Source organism: Scyliorhinus torazame, chromosome 2 (genome assembly GCF_047496885.1).
Source record: "Scyliorhinus torazame isolate Kashiwa2021f chromosome 2, sScyTor2.1, whole genome shotgun sequence".
Taxonomy (NCBI): Eukaryota; Metazoa; Chordata; class Chondrichthyes; order Carcharhiniformes; family Scyliorhinidae; genus Scyliorhinus; species Scyliorhinus torazame.
In genome coordinates, this window is record NC_092708.1 from 181,274,712 (window position 1) to 181,302,532 (window position 27,821).

General features: G+C 50.1%; 1 protein-coding gene across 3 annotated transcripts in view; it reads right to left on the minus strand.

The window, feature by feature from the left end:
* ahr1b (aryl hydrocarbon receptor 1b) overlaps positions 1-27,821 on the minus strand; it is a 264,814-nt gene that overhangs the window by 18,114 nt on the left and 218,879 nt on the right. For all 3 annotated transcript variants that reach the window (XM_072480944.1, XM_072480951.1, XM_072480959.1), the window contains 3 exons: positions 21,014-21,216; positions 17,222-17,331; positions 7,238-7,379 (listed from right to left, as the gene is read on the minus strand). In XM_072480944.1, coding sequence (XP_072337045.1) covers positions 7,238-7,379; positions 17,222-17,331; positions 21,014-21,216 — 455 coding nt within the window. The remainder of the gene's footprint in view (positions 1-7,237; positions 7,380-17,221; positions 17,332-21,013; positions 21,217-27,821) is intronic.

A 27,821-nucleotide genomic window follows, 5' to 3' on the forward strand; every position in this document is an offset into this window, starting at 1 on the left:
AGTTAAAGCTTTTTGCACTTTTATTTAAGAACTTTATAGCTATATCTTTGCTGTTAATATGGTTAACTCTGTGTTTAAATTAAAGTTTTTTTTCATAAAAGATACTTATTGGTCAGTGTTATCACTCCTGTGGTTTAGTATGCTCTGCTCACAGGGCAGAGTGAGGGTGGAATCATCACTCAGGAATGCCATTTCATTTCTCCATCCTTTGTTTCTGTGGACACTCCAAGAGATGCTTGTCTGTGATGCCTCCAGAAGTATCTTGCTATCCAGTTCACATGAAGAATGACCATTTGCAAAGGGACAAAGTCCAGCAACTGCCTTCAACACATGTTTGAGCATCTGCTCGGCCTTCAGAATTCAAACAACTGGGAACAAAAACAGGGTCGGGATTCTCTGTTTTGACGCCGGGCTGAATCAGTGGACGTCCACAGCAACTAAATTGGCGCTGGTTCCAGAGCAATTCATGATCCATTAAGGGGCTAGCACTGGCTCCATGTGGAACTCGAGCGATTCCAATGAAAATGGAGTCTGATTCGCCGGGGTCGAGATTGCCACTCGAGAGACTAACAAGGTGCAGCCACATATCAGCACTCCACTCCCCACACACACTCATCCCAGCCAACAAGGTGGCAGCACAAAGAATGGCACCCCAGATCACAGACACAAAACTGGAGACCTGCTGAATGCCGTGGAGGAGATGCACTCCACTCTGTTACCTGGGATGGGAAAGAGGCTGCCACCCACCGCCTTGCACCGGGGCGTGGGTGAGGTGGCAGAAGCCACCACCAGGACCGGCCAACAGTGCAGGAAGAAGCTGCATGACCTCCTGAGGGCAGCCAGGGTGAGTAGGCAGTACCGTTCCCCTGGTATTAAACCCATCCCACACACCCATAAATACCCCCTCCCCCGAATCCCACACGCAGGCAGTGAGTGCGCTCCCCACCCTGCACCACAGGCTAGCACCCATACCACTCGCCATGGCCGGATGCCCTTCTCACAACGACAACCAGCTGCCCACAGTCTGTGCTGCCCACATCCTGTGCTGCCCACACCCTGTGCTGCTTGAGTCTGACTGCCTAACACCGTGCACCTTCTGTCTTACCCCCTACCAGGAGAACGCGGCGCATAACCAGAGAGAGAGAAGACCACCGGATTTGTGGCCTCTCACCGTCACGGAGCAGCGGGCACTAGACATGGTTGGTTGGCCCGGAGAGAGGTCAGTCACAGAGGCAGAGGTTGGCAACGGGCAATCAAGTGGCACCAAGTGTGACCTTTATAAGAAGGACGGGTTGCATCTAAGCTGGAGAGGCATAAATATCCTGGCCGCAAGGTTTGCTAGTGTCACACGGGAGGGTTTAAACTAGTATGGCAGGGGGGTGGGCAAGGGAGCAATAGGTCAGAAGGTGAAAGCATTGAGGGAGAACTAGGAAATAGGGCAGTATGCATTTTGGAAGGTCTAATACAGGTAGGAAATATACAGTGAATGGTAGAACCCTCAAGAGTATTGACAGTCAGAGAGATCTAGGTGTACAGGTCCACAGGTCACTGAAAGGGGCAACACAGGTGGAGAAGGTAGTCAAGAAGGCATACGGCATGCTTGCCTTCATTGGCCGGGGCATTGAGTATAAGAATTGGCAAGTCATGTTGTAGCTGTATAGAACCTTAGTTAGGCCACACTTGGAGTATCGTGTTCAATTCTGGTCGCCACACTACCAGAAAGATGTGGAGGCTTTAGAGAGGGTGCAGAAGAGATTCACCAGGATGTTGCCTGGTATGGAGGGCATTAGCTATGAGGAGTTGTTGAATAAACTCGGTTTGTTCTCACTGGAATGACAGAGGTTGAGGGCGACCTGATAGAAGTCTACAAAATTATGAGGGGCATAGACAGAGTGGATAGTCAGGGGCTTTTTCCCAGGGTAGAGATGTCAATTACTAGGGGGCATAGGTTTAAGGTGCGAGAGGCAAGGTTTAGAGGAGATGTACGAGGCAAGTTTTTTTTACACAGAGGGTAGCGGGTGCCTGGAGCTCGCTTCCGGAAGAGGTGGTGGAAGCAGTGACGATAGTGACGTTTAAGGAGCATCTTGACAAATACATGAATAGGATGGGAATAAAGGGATATGGACCCAGGAAGTGTAGAAGATTTTAGATAGCCAGCATGGTCGGCACAGGCTTGGAGGGCCGAAGGGCCTGTTCCTGTGCTGCACTTTTCTTTATTCTTTGTTCACACCACCTGGGACACTCGAGCAACTTCTGGACCCATCCAGGCCCGGACGCTCCAGAGGACGGCCACCAAAGGGGACATGGGTCGCAAGGTGGGAATGAGAGCAGGCCCCCTCCACTCCTGATGTACCATCTGGGGATCCACCTCGACATAGCTTTAGAGCAGGTCGTCATCATCCTTCATCCCATGGACCAGACCTTCTGTTCCTACCAACCCAGGCCCTGCACCCATGTAGCAAGGCAGGTAGGAATCACGGAGGGTGAACACAGGAGGGGGTGGTCGGTTAGAAGGGGGTGGGTGAGATGGGATGTTCGTGCCATCAGCCAGGCCCCCTTGTCGATGAACCTGGTGGCGATTACAGTATCCCTTGCACGCTGACCTTGGCGCACAGGTTGTGCGGCCTTCTGTGCCTGCCCGGGCCGCGTGCCCTTCCCACCTGGCCTTCCTCCACATCCTCCTTGTTGGATGAGGCCTGGTGTTCATCCCACTTCTCCAGTACGTCTCTCCTCTGCTGTGCGATGTTGTGGAGGACACAGCAGGCCCCCATAATGTGAGAGACCCACCTAACTCGATACTGGAGGGCCGTTGCAGAGCGGCCCAGGCACCTTCATAGATTATCATAGAATTTACAGTGCAGAAGGAGGCCATTCGGCCCATCAAGTCTGCACCGGCTCTTGGAAAGAGCACCCTACCCAAGGTTAACACCTCCACCCTATCCCCATAACCCAGTAACCCCACCCAACAGTAAGGGCAATTTTGGACACTAAGGGCAATTTATCATGGCCAACCCACCTAACCTGCACATCTTTGGACTGTGGGAGGAAACCGGAGCACCCGGAGGAAACCCACGCACACAAGGGGAGGATGTGCAGACTCCGCACAGACAGTGACCCAAGCCGGAATCGAACCTGGGACCCTGGAGCTGTGAAGCAATTGTGCTATCCACAATGCTACTGTGCTGCCCTAATCTGATCCGCATCTTCAGGATGCCAATGCACCTGCGATCACACCTCTGGGCACTGTATGGGTGTTGTTGTAGTGGGTCTCCGCGTCAGTTTGTGGCTCCCCAGATGGGCGTCATCAGTCACGACTGCCGCCCAGGAGCCAATCCCACAGCTTGAAGGGGGAGGCAGCGTTTCGAAGGTGCCAAGAACCGTCAAATGTGCCAGGATGAAGGCGCCATGCACACTGCCCATGTATCGGGCACAGACGTGCATGATGTGCAGCTCATGGTCACACACCACTTGGACGTTCATCAAGTAGAACCCCTTTCAGTTTGTGAAGATCTGTGTGTCATGGGACGTGTTCGTGGGGGGCATGCAGCCCGTCGATCACCCCGTGGACCTGGGGCATCCTGGCGATGGCGGCGAACCCTGCTGCCCGGGCATCCTGGTGGGCTCAGTCCATATTGAATGATATATTGTGCCGAGCAGGCTTACAGGGCCTTCGTGACGGGGTGGATGCACCTGTGCACTGAGGTCTGTGAGATCATGGACAGGTTGCCACTTGGCACCTAGAAGGACCCCGAGGAATAAAGGTTCACGACAACCATGACATTGAGTGGGTGCCCTCTCCTATACCCCTGCGGTGCCAGGTGTGGCATAATTCTGCAGATATATCGTATGGTGCCCCTGCTTAGCCGGAGTCTTCGACGTCATGCCTGGTCCGGCAGGTCTTCAAACAACAGGCACTTCCGGTACACACGAGGTCTTATGCGGCGCTTCTTTCCCACCTCCTCCTCCTCGGCCTGTTGGACGGCCGGCTCTCCATCCTCACTGGCTAGCCCCTGTTCCTCTGGGACAGGCTTAGCTGTTACACGATCCTCCCTGAGTGGCTCCTGCTCGTACAGCCTCAGTGCATCCCCCAAGGCTGCGGCGGCCAGGGTGAAGGCCACCATTCCTGGTTGGATTCCAACGTCCATTGTCTCCAGGAGGTGAATGGCAGACACGTTAGCATGGTGCTTACCCCCATGCCCAACCAGGTCCAACGGGCAATGGTGACCCTACCTGCACTGCAGTCCCTGCCCCTGCATGTTCTCCTCTCTCTCCTCCCCCGTCCCCAAACCCACCCCCGGCCGCTGCCCCGGCACTCTGCCCTCCATACCCTGTCTGTACCTGGCACAGCGGGGACCTCTGTCTCCAGCACCCGTTCCTGCTAACAGGTGCGCCAGTGGCTAGCGCTACCCATGTCAGCTCTGCTGCCCCTGTTCAGCTACTGTGGGTGTCCCCCTTGGATGGACCTCGTGATGCCCCACCAGCGGTTGGCGCCCGCTTGTGGGAGGAGGGGGTTGTGGAGTGTGGGAGTATCCACACGGCCGGTGTCATTCTGCCCAACCATGGGCCACGGTGGGCGGTCAGTGGGGTGCGCAGCAAGATGGCTGCCTTGCAGGCCGCAGAAATGACGGTCCGTGCTAGGACCCAAGGTCACGGGGGGGCTCACCCTGACCCCATGGCCCATCCTGGTCACCCCCGCTACGCCATCCTGGCCCTGGTAGATGCCCCCCCAGCCAGACATGCCAGCAGCAGGACTGGCAGCCCACGATCACGCCTCTGGGAACATGTTCTACGTCCTCTTTCCCCTGCACCAGCCATGGTGCCTGTTTCCCAATTTTTAAAAACAGAGTGAAACTCGCCATCCATAATTCATCCTGGCGGAAGCAGAGCATCGCGGGAGCCCCGGAGAATACCAGGACAGGCCCGGTAACGAGATGCCAACAGCATTTACAGTATGCACAGAGTAGAATGCATTGACACTGCTGTCGAGCACCGGAGCCTGGCAATCCCTCGGGCACCCCGCCCTGGCCATGGTTTTTGGCTGACTCACGATTTTCCGCCCAACTGTGATTCCCGATTCTGGCGTCGATAAACGGAGAATCCCGCCCCAGGTTGTTCATGCCATCCAGTGGCTATTGAGAGGGGAGGGAAGCAGGGGAGATGCAGTTGTGTTGTAACTAGTCCAACGTTAGCCCATTTTCCAGGAAATCCCTGGTGGTTTTAACCATCCACCATTTCTACCATCATAGGGGAATGAGTGATTGTAAAAAAGGAAACTCCTGCTGACAAAATACAAATTTCTTTACCCGTCAGTCTGGCCTCAATAAAAGTCAAGATGGATTTGCAGGTACAGCATTAGTTATTTTATTTGGCTTGCAAGCCTGATTCATTTCACAGAGGCATAGGACACATCCAGTCTCCTACACCCCGGAAAGCGAATGAACAAAGAGACAAAGGGATTTCTGCAAATAAATTCAAATGGTATCAAGTTTCAAATACACGATTCCCATAGGTCATCCTATACCCCTCCTGACCTGGTCATACATTCTGATTGGCTCACTTCTCATCCCTTCCTCTGGCCCCCTTATTACCCAGTATCCTTTTCTCCTCCTTTGGTGGACACACCTCCTCCTTGCTTTGCCATGCGGTCTGAAATCCTTTGTCTGTGAACTCACCAGAATGAGACTGGCCTATCTCTACATTACAGTAACTAATATCTCTAAAGTAACTATTTTATATCACATTCGTCACTGCAATATCAGAAGAGGCAAGTGAGGCGTAGATGCCCTCCAAAGATCAGAATTAAGGCAGCTGCTGAGTGTCTCAAAGAACAAAGACAATTATAGAACAGGAACAGACCCTTCGGCCTTCTAAGCCTGCACTGACCATGCTGCCTGTCTGAACTAAAACCCCTACCCTTCCGGGGACCATATCTATCTATTACCATCCTATTCATGTATTTGTCAAGATGCCCCTTAAAAGTCACTATTGTATCTGCTTCCACTACCTTCCCCTGCAGCGAGTTCCAGGCTCCCACCACCTCTCTGTAAAAAACTTGCCTTGTACATCTCCAGTCCTCTCGGGCGAGATTGTGACCTTCAGCTAACTGCAAGGAATGAATACCATTACAAACCCTCCTCTCCTTTCAGCAGGGGAACAGGGCCATTAAATCTGGAGGGGGATCAGTGACCTGCGCTGCTAACTTCGCATCCATATAGAGCAGCAAGGTGCAATTACCAGGAGGGGGCAGGGAAACCCCCATTAAATGGTGAGGCCTCATGATTCCAGGAGAATTCAGAGGAGAATTCCCTCCTCCGGTGTGCCAGAAAGATGGGGACACCTCCTCACCCATCTACCAAAGATGAGCGAAAGGTTTGGTATCTCGCAGACTCTGCCATGTCTTTCACTTTGTCAGCTTTAGAAACCACTCTTGCAAATCAAACTCCTTCAGCATCGTGTGTGTTTCTGTGAGATTACCTCTCATTATTCTAAACTCCAGAGAATATAAACTCAAATTGTTCAGCCTCTCATTATCGGACAACCTCCTCGTGGCAGGGACCAAGTTCGCAAACCTTCCTTGTACGACCTACAATGCAAGTACATCCTTTCTATAAAGTGGAGACCAAAAATGTATACAATGCTCCAAATGTGATCTCACCAAACATCTGTACAACTGTAGTGAGACATCTGTATTCCTGCACTCCGATCTCCTCACAGTCAAGGCCAACATGCCATTTACCTTCCCAATTGCTTGCTGCACCCATACGTTAACTTTCTGAATTCCTTGTACAAACACAGCCAAGTCTTTTTGAACAGCAACGCTTACATGTTCCATACTTGAAAACAAAATTTTGATTTTCTAATCTGACGGCTGAAGTGTGTAACGTCTCATTTCCCTACATTATCTTCCATCTGCCATCTTGTTTGCCATTCGCTTAACCTGTTTATATCTCTTTGCAGCCTCTCTGTGTTCTCACCACAGCTTACCTTGCCACCTAGTTTGGTGTCATCAGCAAACCTAGATACATTACTCACTGTCTCTTTATCTCAGCCATTAATATGCAAATACCTCCACTGTTCACTACATGCCCCATTTATATCCACTGTCTGCTTTCTGTCCATTAACTAACTATCCATTCTTCAAGAATTAAAGAATGAGAATGTAGCATTGAAAGGGAAACAGAAGTCAAGAAAGGAATGATAACAGAGACAGATTGAACCTTATGGTCTGGTAACTCACACTAGAGGTCTCTGTGTTGCGATGATGTAATCCGGTTTTCCATTTTTGTATACCAGCCTTGCGTTTGCCTGGACCCAGGCCCAGCGGTTTTCTTTGGTGAGCAATCGGAAGACAGTCAGGCCGCTCTCGCCGGTTTTAATCACTAAAACAGAAACAAAAGCCAGTGTGAGCACAGGCATTCTGCCCAGGTGGCCTCTAATAGACAGGGTGCAGGTGGAGGAGATTTACTGGAGTGGTGCCACGAACCTCAGACCTCAGTTAATGTGGAGAGACTGAAGATGCTGGAATTGAGCAGAGAAGGTCAAGAGGAGATTTAATAGAGATGTTCAAAATTATGATCGAGTAAATTGAGAAAAACTGTTTCCACTGGGGGGCCCGGCTGCGGATTTAATATCATCAACAAGATAAACAGAGGGGAGATGAGGAGAATCTCTTTTACACAGCGAGTTGTTGTGATCTGGAATGTATTGCTGGAAAGGGCAGTGGATGCAGCTTCAACAATCATTTTCAAAAGAGAATGGTTCTTCATGTCTTTTGTGGGCAAGTGTGAGAATACATTTGGCAAAGTAAATATAATTCTGATGAACAAATCTGAAATCTGGCAACCATTTTGAATGCAATACTTTCACAGGTATTAGCTGTTTAAGTGCCATGGCTATATTTATTTGCTAGTAGCAGTAATTCTGGACTGGATTTCATCGCCACATGTGCATGTATTACTGTTGTGACTCAGGCCACCTCACTGTCCATTCCCAGTGGGCAAACCCTTCAGCCTAAAGCTTACGTAGCTCAATGTGCACATGATAATAGAATTTGAATAAAGGTAACAGAGCCTGGTATCTATCTCCTGCCAATTCTGCCTCCTGTTAGGTTTAGGTTTTGAGTATCAATGGCCAGTACAGAAGGTGAATCATTCTCTAGGCTTTTCACAGCAACTTCATTCCAGTATTAATGTAAGCGTACTTGTGACAATAAAGAATATTATTATATTATTATTAATGCCTGCTGGGCCACTGAAACAGAGACAGTCTTTCTCTCTCTCTCTTTACCATCGCGGCTTGCATGGGCACGATTTTGCCTTGTCCACAGTCAGCGTGATTCCTGACCAAGGAACCCACTGTCCACAGGCTAGTGACCCTAAGGGTGGAATTTCAGAGCAGTTTGGAGAACATCACTGAAATAGGCTAAAGCCCCAACCTCCCTCAGAAATGCACCCAACTACAAAAGTGAGACTTATGTGTTTGATGCATGAAAATGCGTCAAAGACAGATTGGATTGAAATGACCGTGTCATCTTCTAACTCTTCAGGGCTCTGATTGGCTGAAAAAGCATCTTTTGAAACCAACTTCCACCCAATGAAAGTCTGAATATTCCGAATATGCTTCCACCCTTCAAAATAGAGGATGGGGAGCAGAAAAAATCCATGAATTAAAATTTTGACTTTTGAAATAAAATCAGGAATAATTGGACTAGACAGGAACAAAGTTACTAAAATTAATTTAACAAATATAAAAAGGTGGGAAGAGACAGAACAGGAGAAAAAAGAACAAGTATAAAACATTTAAAATGTTTGAACAAAAGTAATTTTGGCAATTTCAAAATACTGTATGACAGAAATAAATTGTAAACAGTGGCCGTAATTCTCCCGCCAATGTGATTCACTTTTCCCGCCGGCAGTTTACCCCTGCCATCGCAAGCGGCAGAAAGATAGAATCCCGTCGCCAGCGAATGGTGGGCAGCCAAGAAACACGCAGCTGGGGAACTGGAGAATCCTGCCCAATATCTGTTCCAAGATCAATGGACTAATGAGTGGGTCATGGTATGCACTTGACACTAAAGGGTAATTTAGCATGGCCATCCACCGTACCTGCACATTCCTGGAAGAGAAGTGACAGTTTATCCAACAATATAATCTTTAATCTTTATTACTGTCACAAGTAGACTTATGTTAACATTACAATGAAGTTACTGTGAAAATCCCCTACTCGCCACATTCCGCCGCCTGTTAGAGATTGTGGGAGGAAACCGGAGCATGCGGAGGAAACCCACGCAGACACAGAGAGAACGTGCAGATTGCACCCAGACAATGACCCAAGCTGGTAATCGAACCCGGGACCCTGGAGCTGTGAAGCAACAGTGCTAACCACTGTGCTACCGTGCCGCCCAAACAAGCATCAGTCAACACAGTCTTTACCCCTATGGCAGAAGGCATCCATGGTAATAAAATTAGCATGCTTCAGCTTTAGTTGTAACCCGTTCCAGTCACCGGCAGCCCCAAACTGAAATTAATTAGGACCAAAGACTGTGCTCGTTCTCGGCGCGACCGATTTGATCAAGTCACATGACTTCAGATTGTACGACGGGACAGTAAAATGCAACCAGGATGTTTTCCTGAGCAAGGATCGATAAATTAACCAAAGCCAGTGGAGTTGGTGCCGTGTGCGCAATGAGGGCCAGTTAATCAGGGAGTATGGGTCACAGTGATGGGTGTGAAAAGGGGAACCGGTCACAAATCCAATTGCAGAGTGCGTCTAACTTACCAAGAAAGGTTTACGAGACCATTTTATAAATGTGGGTCATCGTAATTAAATACAGGCATTGGAATCAGGGTGCACTTGGTACAGTGAGTAAAATAGGACTTGTTCCAATTCAGATAAACAAGTCTAGACGTAACCTTAGCTTGTAAAATGTCAATGTGGGAATTAAAAGTCAAAGCATGGTCCAGCCAGATTCTGAGGTATTTGCATGTGGAAACTTGCTCAAGTTCAGAGTTGTCGAGCGTTAACATTTTGTGATCCCAGGTAGAGTGAGACTTTGTCCTATTAAAGAGAATAAATTTGGTTTTAGTCGTGTTCAACAGAAGGTGAAGACCAAAAGATGCCCAAGTAGGATGTGCTCAGCCATTTTAATGTTTCTCAGTCAACGATTTGCTCCTGGACCTCGCTTATAGGAAAGAGATTATGGCAAGAAATTGCTAAATTAGTCTGAGAAAGGAAATCATAATGCATATTTTAAAAATAAATGGAAAACATCCTACTGCTTGCTCACGTCTGTCACTAAATTGCACAGTTTTGCACTTTAGCAATATTTCTTCCACTAAATTGAAACAGATGAATATTCATGGATTTGCAGCATTTAATTTTGCCCTCCCAATCCATAGGATATTTTTCTCAAGGGTGAAGTCTTGATAAATCTCAGATAAATGAATGGGGAAACTTCCCGACCTCAGTAAAACTAGGAAATGATCTTGAATAAGTACTCTTGAGCAAGTCTTAAAAACCTGCCTTGTCAGAGTGCCAAATCAAGGAAGATTGATCTACAATGAGTGGATAAAGTCTCACTGACACAGTAAACCAAAACTAACAGTGGATTTTCTCCTCCATCTGACATACGTAGATACATACATAGAAGATAGGAGCAGGAAGAGGCCTTTTGGCCCTTCGATGCTGCCCAGCCATTTATCACGATCGTGGCTGATCATCCAACTCAATAGCCTAATCCTGCTTTCTCCCCAAAGCCTTTGATCCCATTCTCCCCAAGTGCTATATCTAGCCGTCTCTTGAATATATTCAAAGTTTTAGCATCAACTACTTCCTGTGGCAATAAATTCCACAGGCTCACCACTGTTTGGGTGAAGAAATGTCTCCTCATCTCTGTCCAAAATGGTTTAACCTGAATCCTCAGGCTGGGACCCCTGGTTTTGGACACACCCATCATTGGTAACATCTTCCCTGCATCTACCCTGTCTAGTCCTGTTAGAATTTTATAAGTCTCTATGAGATTCCCCCCTCAATCTTCTGAACTCCAGCGAGAACAATCCTAACCTCATAAATCTCTCCTCATATGACAGTCCCGCCATCCCTGGAATCAGTCTGGTAAACCTTCGCTGCACTCCCTCGAGAGCAAGAACATCCTTCCTTAGAGAAGGAGACCAAAACTGCACACAATATTCTTGGTGCAACCTCACCAAGGCCCTGTATAATTGCAGCAACACATCCCTGCTTCTATACTCAAAACCTCTCGCAATGAAGGCCAACATACGATTAGCCTTCTTTACCACCTGCTGCACCTGCATGCTCACCTTCAGCGAATGGTGCACAATGACAACCAGGTCCCGCTGCACACTCCCCTCTCCCAATTTACAGCCATTCAGGTAGTAATCTGCCTTTCTGTTTTTGCTTCCAAAGTGAATAATCTCACACTTATCTAAATTATACTGCATCTGCCATTGATTTGCCTACTCGCCCAACCTGTCCAGATCATTCTCTAGGATCCCTGCATCCTCATCACAGTTCACCCTCACACCCAACTTGGTATCATCTGCAAACTTTGAGATGTTACATTTTGTTCCCTCATCCAAATCATTAATAGATATTGTGAATAGCTGAAGTCCCAGCATCGATCCCTGTGGCATCCCACGAGTTACTGCCTGCCAATTTGAAAAGGACCCATTAATTCCTACTCTTTTCCTCTCTGCCAAACAATTTTATATCCACCTCAATACACTTCCCCCAATCCCATGCGCTTTAATTTTGCACAATAATCTCTTATGAGGACTTTTGAGGAAGAGATCTTAAGGGTGGCTCATTATAATTGAGGGGAAAGGAATTATGGCCTTGATTGGAAGCAACCCACATCACTAGTATATGTTGTTAATCGTCATTTGAATAGATTCTTGGGATGCACTTTCTGCACATGTACTGTCGTAGAATTCCTACAGGACAGAAGAGGCCATTCGGCCCATCGAGTCTGACCCTCTGGAACAGCACTTGACCTAGGCCCTTTCCCCAGCCCTATCCCCATAACCTCACCTAACCTGCTCATCTTTGGACACTAAGGAGCAATTTATCATGGTCAATCCACCTAACCTGCACATCTTTGGACTTTGGGAGGAAACCGGAGCACGCGGAGGAAACCCATGCAGACACGGAGAGAACATGCAGACTCCGCACACTCAGTTCAATTGGTTGGCTGGTGGCCAATGAATTGGCCAAAATGCTGTATTCTGCCGGGTAACAGGCGGTGATTGGATCCTGCCTGAGTGGGATGATTTCCAGAGAGCCAGGGGGAGCAGTTTGACTCCTGGACACTCCGAGGAAAGGACCTGCTCTCTCTCTCTCCCTCATATATTCTCCAGAAAAGCAGCCGTATTTCTGAAACTGCAGAGACCTGAGATCTACAGTGAAAATCATTACAGACTGGAAACAGAAATCTCGAACTGAAAGCCTAAATTGAAGGAAGGTATGCTAGAAACAACCATCTGAAACACAGACTCTTATCTTTTTACTTTCGTTATTATTTTTACACCCCTCTTCTCTCCTCTGTGTTTATCTGCCTTGTGTATGTTTATAGAGGGTGGGGTGAGTTTAAGAGAATGGGTTAGGAATTAGATAGTAGTTAGCCAGTTGTATTTGCTGCATTGTGTATTGTAGTTCTTGTTATTATTTTAAAATAATTGTGTTTAAATTTACGAACCTGGTGATTGTAGTTATTGGGCAGCTAAGGGCCAAAGACTTTGGGTGTTTTCTAAGAATAATTTATTGATTTCAATTGTGTTGCAATTCCGGATCAGGTGGGCTTGGAACTGACCGCACACTGGCCCAGGAAGTCATAACACTTATACAATTATTAAACACGTTTACTTTGTTCTCAATTGACTGTGATTTCAACTGCCGACTGCAGCACCCCCCCCTACCCCAACCATTTCTTCCAAAAGCATTGACCCATGCTGGGGTCAAGTTGATTTAGGAGCCAGACATTCCCTTGTATCTCCCACATTGGCTATTATTCATTACCTGATACCTAGGCAGCAAGCTTTGTATTTATTAAATTGTGGGAGCCAGGACAGGATAGTCTCATCCTCACACAGCTGTGTACTGAAGCTGTGACCAGCGATTGTGATTTTGGAATGGGGAAGGAGTAAACACTGTAGTATAAGGATCTGGCCCATAAAGGGTTAATGTAGGACTGAGTGCAGTATCGGCCACACAGTGATGTAAGAGAACACATGACCCACACCTAGGAATTTAGTGTAGTGTTGGACAGAGCTGTGTGTAGAAGCAAGCATGGAGACAGCAAGCATGGAGACAGATTCTAGCTTGGACCTTTACTGTACTGATTATCACAGAATAATGGAAGGGAAGGTTTATGGCACAGGAAGAGGCCAATTAGCCCATCACATCTATGCTGGCTGAGAAATGAGGCACCCAGCCTCATCCTACTTTCCAGCATTTGGCCCGTAGGCCTGCAGGTTATGACACTTGAGATGCGTATCCAGACACCTTTCAAATGAGTTGAGCGCTTCTACCCTTTCAGTGAGTTTCAGAGCCCACAACCTAATAAATGAAAAAGGTTTCTCCAAATCACCCTCCAATCTTTCCACTAGTCACTTTAAATATATGCCCCCCCTAGTCACTGACCTCTCAGCTAAGGTAAATAGGCCCTTCCCATCCGCTCCATCCAGTCCCCTCACAATTTTGTACATCTCAATCTAATCTCCCCTTCCTCTCCTCTGGTCCAAGGAGAATATCCTCACCCTATCTAATCTTTACTCAGCTGCAATTTCCCAGTCTGCACAACATCCTCATAAATCTCCTGGTTATAGTTTCTAGTAATTAATAAGTACTTCCTGTTGAACTACCCAAGACTACAAATATTCTTATAGGACCTACCAAACTACACCTTACAAGAGAAACAGCCACATATCCTAGAGGAACACTGCAAGAGGAGTGATGGTGTTGGTGCCACAATTAACCTCCATTAGCTAACACCACCAGATCAGGAATTGGACTGTTGACCACTGTAGTTTATATGATTGAGTATGTACCTATTTCAGCTCCTGTCATCACCCTTCTCAAGTCAGGCGCAATGCAGAGCTATCTTTGCCGAACAATATTTACTTTGCCTTGATGATATATCTTAACCTCAACATCAGAAGAATATTTAGCATGTCCAAATCAATCTTAGGAAAGTTAGGCACACAGTTGAACACCCTCCACGCCATCTCACTAACCTTTACTCTTTTCTGGGATGTCACTGGCAAGGCAAGCATTTGTTGCCCTTGAACTGAATATTTCAGAGACAATCACATTACTGCAGTTCTGGAGTCACATGTAGGCCGGACCGGGTACGGGCGGCAGATTTCATTTCCCATCGATGAAATGGGTTTTTACAACAATCGATGATAATTTCATGGTCACCATTACTGAGGCTAGCTTTTAGCTTCCAGGTTTCACTGTCCAAATTTAAATTTCACCAGCTGCCATGGTGGGGTTTGAACCAGTGACTTTGGAGCATTAGACTGGGCCTTGTGATGAAATCCAGAGTCAATACCATTATGTCAGCACCTCTCCTGCAATCAGTCCATAGCCCTAACCTTGGGGCAGCAGAGTGGCTAGCACTGTTGCCTCACAGGGGAAGGGTCCCAGGTTTAATTCCGGCCTAGGGTGACTGTGTGGAGTTTGCACTTTCTCCCCATGTCTCCGTGGGTTTCCTCCGGATGCTCCGGTTTCCTCCCACAGTCCAAAGATGTGCAGGTTAGGTGGATTGGCCATGATAAATTGTCCTTAGTGTTCAAAGATGTGCCGGTTAGGTGGGGTTACGGGGATAGGGCGGGGTTAGTGGGCCTAGGTAGGGTATCAGTGCAGAGTCGATGGGCCGATGGGCTCCTTTTGCACGTAGGGATTCTATGGATTCTATGAAGAATGTTCTTTGCATTTGTATTTTTTAAAATGTCAACCAGGGTCAAAGTAAAGATGATTTTGCTTTGCCACCCTCAGCCCTCTTGCATCATCATATACCATTAGTCTCATCTGGGTTCATTTCCAAATCCCCACGGCGAACATTATCACTATGTGTTCTTAAAAAGCTCAGTCTCACCAGAGTGGGAGGATGTGAATTTGTGGCGGTAAATCCATGGTTAAGTTCCCTTCCAATTTCTAACAGCCCAACTGGAAGTTTAGTTGCTGCAGTGGCAGGAGCCTGGGAAAATGCTCAAGGAGGCACTTGAGGCCTAATATCAGGGAAGGTCATCGGGGATAGCATTTAATTTTCCTGATGTGACACATATCCGAGAAAATCTGAAGCAGCTTGGGGAGAGAGAACAGCCGCACTGAACCAACCAAGTTCCTGGGCGGAGATCGATTGAATTCAAAACATAATTTGCTATTTACGAGAAGAGAGAAGAATTTCAACTTTGATTCCGCCCCATTTATTTGGGTGATTACACTGCCCAGTCCACAGTCGAGAAATATGTTTGCAACCCAACCTATTAAATCAGCCACAAAGATTTACAGGAAGCTTCTTACCTTGGTTGGCATGTATTTTCTCCCTCTAATCTCCTGGAACCCAAATAAAGCCAGAGAATCCCAGCTATGGACACATACTACCCCATGGAAGAATTCCACCTCCACAAAGACATTCTGGCAGCTGTGATGACGTTTACTTCAGGATGTATAAACATTCTTCAGAGTGTGCCCCCCTCCATCGTGAGGCGCCCTCTAGTTCTCCATCCTACATTGGCAGCTCCTACCTCTGACAGTGGGGCTGCCGATCTTTCATTGCCAGATGTCCTCCGCTTAGCCCCCCCCCAGACGCAGGACTCTGTCTGCCATCCTTAATTGGACAGGGGTCCTGGAGTGGCCACCCCCTTCAAAATCAGACTTTGAGTCACGCCACCAGCAGTCCAGGTTCCCGGCCGCATTTTATCCCAGCGGCAGGCTCTGGATGTCTGAATGAAAGCTTAACACTTCACATCTGTGACCTGGGATGCAAGTGCAGCCCACGCTGATGGGAAGGAAGCCCCTTTTCCAATGGCTGTGAAAACTTTAATGCAGATTGAGTTTGGCATAGTCCCAACTTAGCTGTTAGTGTGAATGGGCCAACTGTATAAAACGGCATGCATTTGGCAAAGTCTGACTCACTGATACATAAAATGCATTGGGAGAGTTCAATTGAGTTTACATTGAAACGACAACACAGAAACAGCTCATTCGGACAAACCTGTCCCCTGCTGGGATTTATGCTCCACATGAGCTTCCTCCTTTCCATGCTTCATCTCATTCTATCGCCATACCCTTCCATTCCATTCTACCTCATGTATTTATCCAGCTTTCCCTTAAATACATCTGTAATATTCACCTCAACCACTCCTGCGAGTTCACATTCTCAGCACTCTTAAACAAAATTTCTCCTGAATTCCCTATTGGATTTATCAGTGACTCTCTTACATTTATGATCCATGGGTTTTAAACTTCCCTGTGAGTGGAAACATATTCTCTGTGTCAACTCTATAAAACCCCTTCATAATTTAAAAAGCTCTAGCACCCTTCAGCTTTCACTTATCTACTAGTGTTTTTTGAGGATGTAACTAGTAGAATAGATGAGGGTGAACTAGTGGATGTGGTGTATTTGGATTTTCAGGAAATTTTAGATAAAGTCCCACATAAGAGGTTAGTGTGCAAAATAAAACACATGGGATCAGGAGTAATATGCTGACATTGATTGAGAATTGGTTGGCAGGCAGGAAACAGAGTAGAAATAAATGGGTCTTTTATAATAAATCAATCATTTTGAGTTTATTGAAAGAAGCCTGGTTAAAGTTGTTTTTATTCTGGGTCTAACAGCAGCAAAGGTAAATAATTGGCCATTTTGGTGATTGAATTAAACATTTACATTAATGTTGCGACCTGCAAAGTAGTGAGACTAGATCAACTGCACATTCCTCCTTTCACCGTCGCAACACGGCTATGCGAAAAAGACATGCTTTGAACATTTCTGTTTCCTAAACTCCCTCCCTTGGACTTCCAAGAAGAAATTTTTTATTTCTTTGAACCAATGAGGTACCAGCGTGAGACGTTTTCTCCAGGATGAGCTGCATGTAAATGCCAGCACAGCTATGATGGGCTGAAAGGCCTACCTCCTAGAAGTAGAAAACACAACGCATAGGTTGAAGGCTGAGACAGCAGCGCAGTCTGTGGTACTTACTTCGCACGTGATTTTCTGCGCAGTGCAGCATGTCAGCAGCATGGATAAACTGGTATCCAGTTCCACGTGCCCGTAGCTCAGCCTCTGTGTATCCCAGAACAATTTTCCCCCTAATACAAAGAGGAAAGGGTTAACTATTGCAGGCAGAAACTCATAAAACAGGACCGCATTTAAAAATAGCCAGCTGCTTTTAGATCCCCCCTCCAATAGCACCCCCCACCACCCACCTCCCAATGTGCTGGGTCATGAACATTTCTCCCAATGACGTGGCAAATTCCTACCAAAATAGTCCCACCTGATCAAAGTATTTAGGAGCAAACCTTTAGTGGGAGGTAAAATCCCTTCTTCAAAAAGAAATGGATGACGACCTGTTTCTCCATCTACAGAAGGTCCTTCACTAAATCAGGTGGCACAGTGATTGCCAGTTACGACAGATTAGCCTTGATGCCGGAGCGGGGGGGGGTTGGGTGAGTCAGCATGGCTTTGTGAGTGGAGAATCATATCTCACGAATTTGATTGAGTTTTTCTAAGGTGTAACCAAGAAGGTAGATGAGGGCAGTGCAGTCGACATTGTCTACATGGACTTTAGCAAGGCCTTTGACAAGGTACCGCATGGTCGGTTGCTGCATAAGGTTAAATCTTATGGGATCCAGGGTGAGGTAGCCAATTGGATACAAAATTTGCTTGACAACAGAAGACAAAGGGTGGTTGAAGAGGGTTGTATTGCAAACTGGAGGCCTGTGACAAGTGGTGTGCCTCAGGGATCGGTGCGGTGTCCACTGTTTTTTGTCATTTAGAATAATGATTTGGATGAGAATGTAAGAGGCATGGTTAGTAGGTTTGCAGATGACACCAAGGTTAGTGGCATAGTAGACAGTGAAGAAGGTTATGTAGGATTGCAACAGGATCTTGATCAATTGGGCCAGTGGACCGATGAATAGCAGATGGAGTTTAATTTAGATAAGTGTGAGGTGATGCATTTTGGTAGATCGAATCGGGGCAGGATCTACTCAGTTAATGATAGGGAGTTGGGGAGAATTACAGAACAAAGAGATCTGGGGTACAGGTTCATAGCTCCTTGAAAGTGGAGTCACAGGTGGACTGGGTGGTGAAGAAGGCATTTGGCTTGCTTGGTTTCATTGGTCAGAACATTGAATACTGGAGTTGGGACGTCTTGTTGAACTTGTACAAATCATTAGTTAGGCCACACATGGAATACTGTGTTCAGTTCTGGTCACCCTATTATAGAAAGGATTTATTAAACTAGAAAGAGTGCAGGAAAGATTTACTAGGATGTTATCGGGACTTGGTGGTTTGAGTTATAAGGAGAGGCTGGATAGACTGGGACTTTCTCCCTTGAGCGTAGGAGGCTTAGGGCGATCTTATAGAGGTCTATAAAATAATGAGAGGCATAGATAAGGTAGATAGTCAACATCTTTTCCCAGAGGTAAGGGAGTCTAAAACTAGAGGGCATAAGGTTTCAGGTGAGAGATGAGAGATACAAAAGGGTCCAAAGGGGCAATTTTTTCACACAGAGGGTACTGAGTGTCTGGAATGAGCTGCCAGAGACAGTAGTAGAGGCGGGTACAATTTTGACTTTAAAAAAGCATTTAGACAGTTGTATGGGAAAGATGGGTATGGAGGGAAATGGGCCAAATGCGGGCAATTGGGATTATCTTAGTGGTAAAAACTGGGGGGTATGAACAAGTTGGGTCGAAGGGCTTGTTTTCATGCTGTTAATCTCTATGACTCTAACAAGGGCTGGGTCTCACATCGTGAAAGTAACCCTCTGCATCAATAAACTGGGTGCCTCAAACCCCTGCTTTAAGTTTACAAGCTGACATTCTGAACAAACTAGTAGGTTTCTACAGATTTGGAGATCCGTATAGGATTTCCCCAATGAAAGCCAGATAAAAATATGTTCTTTCCCTCCTACAGTCTATAACCATCATTTGACCAAATCGCTCCGGCTTATTTCCGCTGATAACTCCAATGTGGGTTATTGATTAGTGAAGCTGGCTGCACAGTACCTGGGCACCAGATAAAGATAGTGCAGAACTGTATGAAAACACTGCGGATTAATGAAGTAGCAATTGGCAAAGGAACAGAACACAGACTGCATGGAGAATAACCTGATTCAGAAATGATTTTTGTATAACATACTGTCAAAATGAATCAATCTTCTGTAACTTGCTGTTAATAACACCAATCATTAATCTTCCCACATGAAATGCTATTATAAGCAGTCGCTTGGCAGCACAGAAATTGAATATTGCTGAAAAAAAGAGACGTGCTGTCAAAGCTTTTCATCTTGCATTCATCAAGACAGTCTAAAGAATGTCATATTCAAAAGGGAACAACAATTCATACAGCATGGGAGCAGGGAGCTGATTGATTGGCAAGTTGACTCTGGTCGATGCGTCAGCACACGGAAATCACCAGGGAATTATTGTCTTGCTTAATTTGATTTTGTTTAATTCAAAAGCTGGTGCAATGTCTGGACATGTTCTTTTTGTTTCCAGAGGACAGTGCCCTGTGAATGAACAGATGTAGTTTCCAGCAAACATAAATAAGTCACATTGAGAGATTGATCGATAATCTTAAATTGGATGTTAGCGTAATTTTTCACACATTGTTTAGTAGGTGCTGTCCAACTGCAGAATCACATCTAATGTCAGACATTATGTTCTAGTTTTGCAAGTTTGGGCAGGTTGAGTAGTAGCCCGACAGTATAGAAGGAGGCCATTTGGACTATTGGGTCTACACCGACCCACCGAAAGAGCACCTTAGCTAGGCCCATGTCCCCCACCCAACCGTATGGACATGAAGGGGCAATTCACCGTGGCTAATCCACCTAACTGGCAGATCTTTAGACTGCGGGAGGAAACCGGAACACCTGGAGGAAACCCACGCAGGCATGGCAAGAAAGTACAAACTGCACACAAGACAGTCGCCCAAGGCCGGAATTGAACTTGGCTCCCTGGTGCTGTGAGGCAGCAGTGCTAACCACTGTGCCACCGTGCCGCCCCGAAGTACGTTCAGTACTCTGCCTATTGTAAACAGCCAAAGGGCTTTTTGTCAAAAAACTTTGAAAGTATGTCTCTTTTTAAGCAATACTCAAACACTATTATTCAAAAATGATACATCTGCACAACTAAGCTTCTAAGTAAAGCTGGACTACCATTACCACGTGAAAGTGAGTGATTTGAGGCTGGAATTGTATCTTGGACTTCATATTAGAAATTGCCATGTTTCAATCACAAAGTTAACTACTCCCTACCAGCGAATTTAATTTAATGACTCAAGCTCACCCTGATCTCAATCAACCACCTGGCCAGGAGTCCATCTCACTGGTCTACCTCCACGGCGATGGATTGGGACTGTGGATTTCTGATTCAACACTCCGGACGCAGAATGCACTGAAGTCGATTCAGTGCACGAGGACTGACTAACGTCCATCTTTACGGGTTCTGAGACTATATGCAAATTCAGACCCATCCCAACCCACTCTGAGATGGTTTAGCAAACTAATCAGCTGTACCACCACCGTATCAGGGGTAACTACGGTGGACAAATATGCCAGCCTTACCAGCAGCACCCGAGTCCTGCAAATGTATTAAAAATAATAGTTGCGTCTTAGGTGTCACAGAATTATTAGCAAGTGGCATCAAGAAAATTCTGAAACATTTTATCAGCGGCACCCTAGCTGTGAACTATTTTTGACCACACAACTAAGGCTCCCAAAGTCTAAAGATTGCCAGGGGTTCTTCGATCTTTGTGTCAGTTCCTTACTTGGCATCGCATGCGAGCGGTGTGAAGTCTAGCTTGTGCTTGGTCCTGAAGATCATGTTCTTGGTCCGAATCTCCAGGATGGACGGAGACTGGATAGGGGTTGCCACGGCAAACAGTGCCAGCTGAGCGGGGATGGGAGCGCCATCCTCCGCTTTCTTATTCTGTCCGTGTAAGAACTTCAACCGCCCCAGAAAGTTGAGAGCCTGGTAGAAAATAAGAGGACCCGTCAGAAAAAAAAATCTTGAGATCATAATGAAAAGGAGGAAAACAGTGACATTAAACACAGATTTCGAATCTGAAACCTCTTAAGAAATATGGCAGAGTTGGGGAGACGGAGTTTTGCTTATGGACTGTTTGCTTTTTAATCCTACTGCTTTCAACATGCACTTTCTCCAGGATAGAGTCCAGTGGAAGGAATATAAAACAGAAACATGCAAGCAAAAGGCCTCACATACTTCTGCTGGGTTCAGTTCAATTGGTGCTGGCCACCCTTATATGGAGAACAACATATGAAATAGGCAGCGTCAGCCATTCGGCCCATCGAGCCTTCCCAACATTCAATAAGATCATGTCTGATCACATTGTGGCCTCAACTCCACTTTCTTGTCTGTTTGTGATTCACGTACAGGGAACCCCAGACCCCTCCTACCACAGCATTCTGCAGTCTCTCTCCAGGGGCGAAATTCTCCGTTATCGGCGGAAAGTCCGCCGGTCGGCGCAAAAAACGGCGCAAATCCGACTTGTGTCACGTTGGAAAAATGGGTCGATAGTCTGCGGCCTGAAATGGGCTAGCAGCGACGTAACGGGATCCGCGCTTGCGCAGTGGTTCACGCCGTGCAGCGTCATACGCGCTGCACGGCGTGACGGCTCATAAGGCCGCGCTGCTCCCACCCGACCGGAACACCCGACCGCAACACCCGACTGGATGGCTAGCCGCCGCTCAGCCCCGAGGTTCGAGTCACGGGATGTGGAGGCGCTCCTGGACGCGGTGGAGCAGAGGAGGGACGCCCTGTATCCCGGGCACGGCCGCAGAGTTGCCCCACGCCACAGCCGGCGTCTGTGGAGGGAAGTGGCAGAGGCTGTCACCGCTGTGGCCCTGACACCACGGGCAGGCACCCAGTGCCACAAGAAGGTGAACGACCTCGTCAGAGCAGGCAGGGTGAGCCTCCCCATATCCCCCCTCCCCCATATCCCCCCCTCCCCCATATCCCCCCTCCCCCATATCCCCCCCTCCCCCATATCCCCCCCTCCCCCATATCCCCCCCTCCCCCATATCCCCCCTCCCCCATATCCCCAAGTGAATCCAGCCCTAACCTTAACCTCTGCAATGCACGCGCATCCGATGGCGTGCATTCATATACCTGCCTAACACTGTTGCCTTTTACCCCTGCCACCCCCCCCACCCCACAGGAGAAGCGTGCACACAACAATAGGGAGCATGTGAGGACTGGAGGAGGCCCCGCTGATGAGAGGCCACTGACCGAACACCAGGAAAGGGCCCTGGAACTGGCTGGTGGACCTGAGGACCGGGAGGTTGCTGATGCAGAGGTCGGGGGCGTAGTATCAAGTGAGCCACCGACAGCCCGTCCCCATATCCCCCCTCCCCTATATCCCCCTCCCCCGTATCACCTGATCACTGCCTGATGTCTAACCATGCATGCTTCATTGTGTATCGCAGGACCAAACGTCCAGGCACCCATCCCCGCAGATGCAGCCCGCCCGCAGGATGCCCCTCGGAGGCCACGGGAGACGGAGAGACCCGGACCCTCCGGCATGCGATGCCCGCAGGATGCCCCTCGGAGGCCACGGGAAACGGAGAGACCCGGACCCTCCGGCATGCGACGCCCGCAGGATGCCCCTCGGAGGCCACGGGAGACGGAGAGACCCGGACCTTCCGGCATGCGACGCCCGCAGGATGCCCCTCGGAGACCACGGGAGACGGAGAGACCCGCACCCTCCAGCATGCGACGCCCGCAGGATGCCCCTCACACACCACGGGAGACGGAGAGACCTGGAGCAACAGGGAGACGACAGCCCCGTCACGTGCGGGAGCGACCACCCAGCGATGAGGGGGGCAGCCACAGGCCCCCGTCACATCCGAGCCAGGACACCACTACCCAGGACACCACTACCCGGGACACCACTACCCGGGAAGACGAAATACCGGACAGTGACTCAGAGTGGATGGGTGGAGACGAACCCCCACCCCAAAGTGCCATGGACTCAGAGTGGGACGAAGAGCACGACACAACGCCACTGCTGTCACCAACACCCTCCACCATCGCAGAAACACTCACCTCGGTTGGGCACTTTAGTGATGAGGCGCCTGGTACACTCACTGGTGCGCACAACACAGCCGTCCCGGTACAGCAGGTGGAGGTAGGAGCAGCAGAGGGGCCGGGCGGTCGGAGGGCAGCCCAGCCCAAGCGAACATCTGCCGCCCAGATGGATCCCGGGTTCCTGGAGTTACCACACCCACACATAGATCCGATGCAACCACCGACCCGGAGACAAGCGAAGAGGGTGACGGGCGGCTTGCGGCGGCTCCGGTCGCAGGTGGAGGAGTCGACCCGCGTCCAGGAGCTGGGAGTGGTGCCGGTCATGCGTGCCACCCAGGCCGACACCGCACGGGTGGCGTCCGCGGTGGAGGCAATGGGTGCGACGGTGTCAGACATGGGGAACGGTTTGCGAGGCCTGGGGCTCTCCGTGCAGGCGGCGTCTGTGGCCCAGGAAATGGCTGCCCTCTCACAGGAGGCCATGAGCCAGTGCCAGCGCCAGATGGCAGAGGCGCTCAACGCCATAGCCCAGTCTCAGCAGGCCATGGCCCAGTCTCTGCAGGCCATGACCCTGTCTCAGCAGGCCATGGCCCAGTCTCTGCAGGCCATCGCTGAGGGCATCGGCGCCAGTGGCCATGTGCGAGCCGGCGTCGCACTGTCACAGACAGGGTTTGCCAACCCCCTGGGCTCCATGGCTGCAAACCTGCAGACCCCTGTCGATACCGGCACAGGCCTCCAGGGCTGGCAGCGCCAGATGTCGGGGGGGCGTCGGATGGCCAGTCCGTTCGCATCCCCCACCCATGTAGAGGCCTGGGGGCCATCGGGCACCCCGAGGGAGGAGGAGGTGGTGTGGTCCGTCCCGGCTCCCTCTGTAGGGGAGGTCCCGGTACACCGCGACACCTCGGACTCCCCCCCTTCCGTCCCAGGTGCATCGGGTGGGCAACGGGCAGGACAGGCTGGCAGCTCGCCATCCCAGTCGCCCCGAGCCGCAGCCTGGCCCATCTAGGCCAGGACGCCCCAGGAAACGGCCGCCAAAGGGATCCAGTGTCAGAGGGCAGGAATCACAGGAGTCCACCTCCAGTTCTGCTGTACTGTCTGGGGAACCACGTAGACGTAGTCAAAGGGCCCATAAGGCCAAACAATTAGACACTGAGTAAGTTGGCACGGGTGCAGGGCACAGATGAGTTTTAGGGGCTAGGGCACGTGCATGAACTCCTTTGGTTATTAAAGTCAATGTTACACCTACAGAAGCTGCCTTTGTGCTCTGTCCAAAGTGTGCGGGGGTGTCATGTACGTTGAGCGCAAGTGTGTGTGTGAGGGGTGGTCTTCCTTCAGCCCCTGGTGAGTCCGCCCCCTTCCCCCTGGGCCGCCATCAACATCCCCCGGGCGGAGGACGGGACCGTGCGCTGCAGTGTCACAGCCGCATGCAGGGATGGTCCGGGTGGATGTTGGTACTGTGGCCATGGGTCAGACATAGTCCAACGATGTAGAGCCAGGAGCTCACCGCAGGGCGGGTTGTCATCATCCTCCATGGCCTGCGATAGACACGCGTCCACCCGCAACTGTGTGAGCCCGGCCCTTTGTGCCGCAGGTGGATCGGCAATGGGGGGGGGGGGGGGGTGCATGCGGGTAGGGTGGGTGGGGTTGGGGAGGGGTGTGAGGGTGCTGGGTGGGTGGGGGTGTGGGTGGTCGGCTGTTGCCATGGTGTGCGGTCTGTGGCCATACTACCCGATTCCCACGCCCATCTAGTCAGTGAAGCGGGCGTCTATCAGTCTGTCCCGTGCCCGCTGGGCCAGCCGGTAACGGTGGACAGCCACCCGTCTGTGTCTACCCTGTCTGCCCTGACCATTACCCCCATCCCCCTCATCTGCGCCTCTTCCTGCTGCTCCTCCACTCCGCCCTCCTCTGCCTGCGGCACATCGCCCCTCTGTTGGGCTATGTTGTGCAGGACGCAGCACACCACAATGATGCGGCCGACCCTATCTGACCGATACTGGAGGGCGCCCCAGAGAGGTCCAGGCACCTGAAACGCATCTTCAGCACGCCAAAGCACCTCTCTATCATTCCCCTTGTCGCTACATGGGCATCATTGTTGCGGTTCTCCGCCTCAATGCGTGGCCTCCGTATAGGCGTCATCAGCCACGATCGCAATGGGTAGCCCCTGTCGCCCAGCAACCAGCCCCTCAGCCGGGGATGGCGTCCCTCGTACATGCCGGGGATGGATGACCGCGACAACACGAATGAGTCGTGTACACTGCCTGGGTGACGGGCGCAGACGTGCAGGATCATCATGCGGTGGTCGCAGACCACCTGTACGTTCATCGAATAGGTCCCCTTCCTATTAGTGAACACGGCCCTGTTATCTGCAGGTGGCCGCACGGCGACGTGCATCCAATCGATCGCGCCCTGGACCATGGGGAACCCGGCCACGGCAGAGATACCCACGGCCCGGGCATCTTGGCTGGCCCGGTCCACGGGGAAGCGGATGTAGCGGTGCGCCATGGCATATAGGGCATCTGTCACTGCCCGGATGCACCGGTGCACCGATGTCTGCGATATGCCGGACAGGTCCCCACTCGGTGCCTGGAATGACCCCGTTGCATAAAAGTTCAGGGCCACCGTAACCTTGACGGACACGGGGAGAGGGTGTCCCCCGCCAGTGCCACGCGGTGACAGATGTGCCAGCAGGTGGCAGATGTGTGCCACGGTTTCCCGGCTCATCCGGAGTCTCCTCCTGCATTCCCGGTCCGTGAGGTCCTGGTATGACTGCCTGGGCCGGTACACACGGGGCGCCCTCGGGTGCCTCCGTTGCCGCGGGGCCGCGACGTCCTCCTCCCCCTCCTCGTCCTGTCGGTCGGGTGTCCCCCCAGCCTGGGCGGCTGCCGCCTGCCCCTCTGCAGCAGCCTGCGCCGCCTCTCTGGCACGCTCCTCCTCCTCCTCATCATCATCCAGGGCAACATAGACATGAGCGGCTGCCGCCACGGCGGCCAACATCGCTGGATGATCTGAAAACATGATGGCCTGGTGGGGGGAGGGGAACGACGACATGTCATCATTGCCCATATCCCCTCCTCCCCCCAGCCAGGTGGCATGGACCGCATGGGTCCAACTGCTGGAGGCTGGCACCTGGCCAGGTGGACCAACTCACTTGCCCTCCCATCCCCCTCCCCAGCAGGGACCCCCCATCCCCCCCCCCCCCCCCCCCGGCACGGACCCCCCCCCCCCCCAACCTCCACCCTGGCACGGACCCCCCATCCCCCTCCCCTGCACGGACCCCCCCACCCCCTCCCCGGCACGGACACCCCCCCAACGTCCACCCCGGCACGGACACCCCCATCCCCCTCCCCGGCACGGACACCCCCATCCCCCTCCCCGGCACGGACCCCTCCCGGCACTCCCCCGGAGCCCAGCCTACTCTAACCAGTCCCCCCCCCCGCCGCACACACACACACACAACCCGAGACACACCTCTCCTCACGCATTCAGACTGCGGCCACGCCATCGCCTGCCCAGAGCCAACCCCCCAGGCCGTCACTCACCTCCACGCTGGTCGGCGTGAACCTGGAGCACAGGGTCACGCCGATGAAAAGGAGGTTTAATTTACGTCGACGTGAACAGTCATCACGTCGACCGGACTTCGGCCCATCCGGAAGGGAGAATATCGGCAGACCGAAAATCGGCTGCCTTGCGCAGACCCGTGACATTCTCCGCGGCAGCGGCGACATTAACGCCCCGCCGACTTTTCTCCCTTCGGAGACTTCGGCAACCGGCGGGGGCGGGATTCACGGCGGCCAACGGCCATTCTCCGACCCTCTGGGGGGTCGGAGAATGACGCCCCATTTCTTTAAAAAATAAAATTTAGAGTATCCAATTCATTTTTTCCAATTAAGGGGCAATTTAGCGTGGCCAATCTACCTACCCTGCACATCTTTTGGATGTGGGTGTGAAACCCACGCCAACATAGGGAGAATGTGCAAACTCCACACGGACAGTGACCCAGAGCCGGGATCGAACCTGGGACCTCGGCGCCGTGAGGCAGCTGTGCTAACTACTGCTCCACCGTGCTGTCCCTTCTCTCTCCATTTCAATAATATTCTGTTTTTCTATTCTTCTTGCCCAAGTAGACAATCTCACATTTTCTTATGTTATACCCCATTTACCAAATGTTGTAAATTTGGCTACAATACAGTTGGTCTCTTCAACCAAGTTCGTAAGACCATAAGACATAGGAGCAGAAGTAGGCCATTCAGCACATCAAGCCTTCTCCACATTCAGTGATATCACGACTGATCTAATGTGATAATCCTCAACTCCACTTTCCTGCCTTATCACCAATAGTCATTAATATAGACTGTAAATAGCTGAGGCCCCAGCACTGATCCCTGTGGCACTTGACCAGTTGTAGTTTGCCAACTTGAAATGACCCATTTATCTCTCTCACACTAAAGCAAAACACTGTGGATGCTGGAACTCTGAAATAAAAACAGAAAATTCTGGAAATACACAGGTCAGGAATCTGCAGAGAGAGAAAC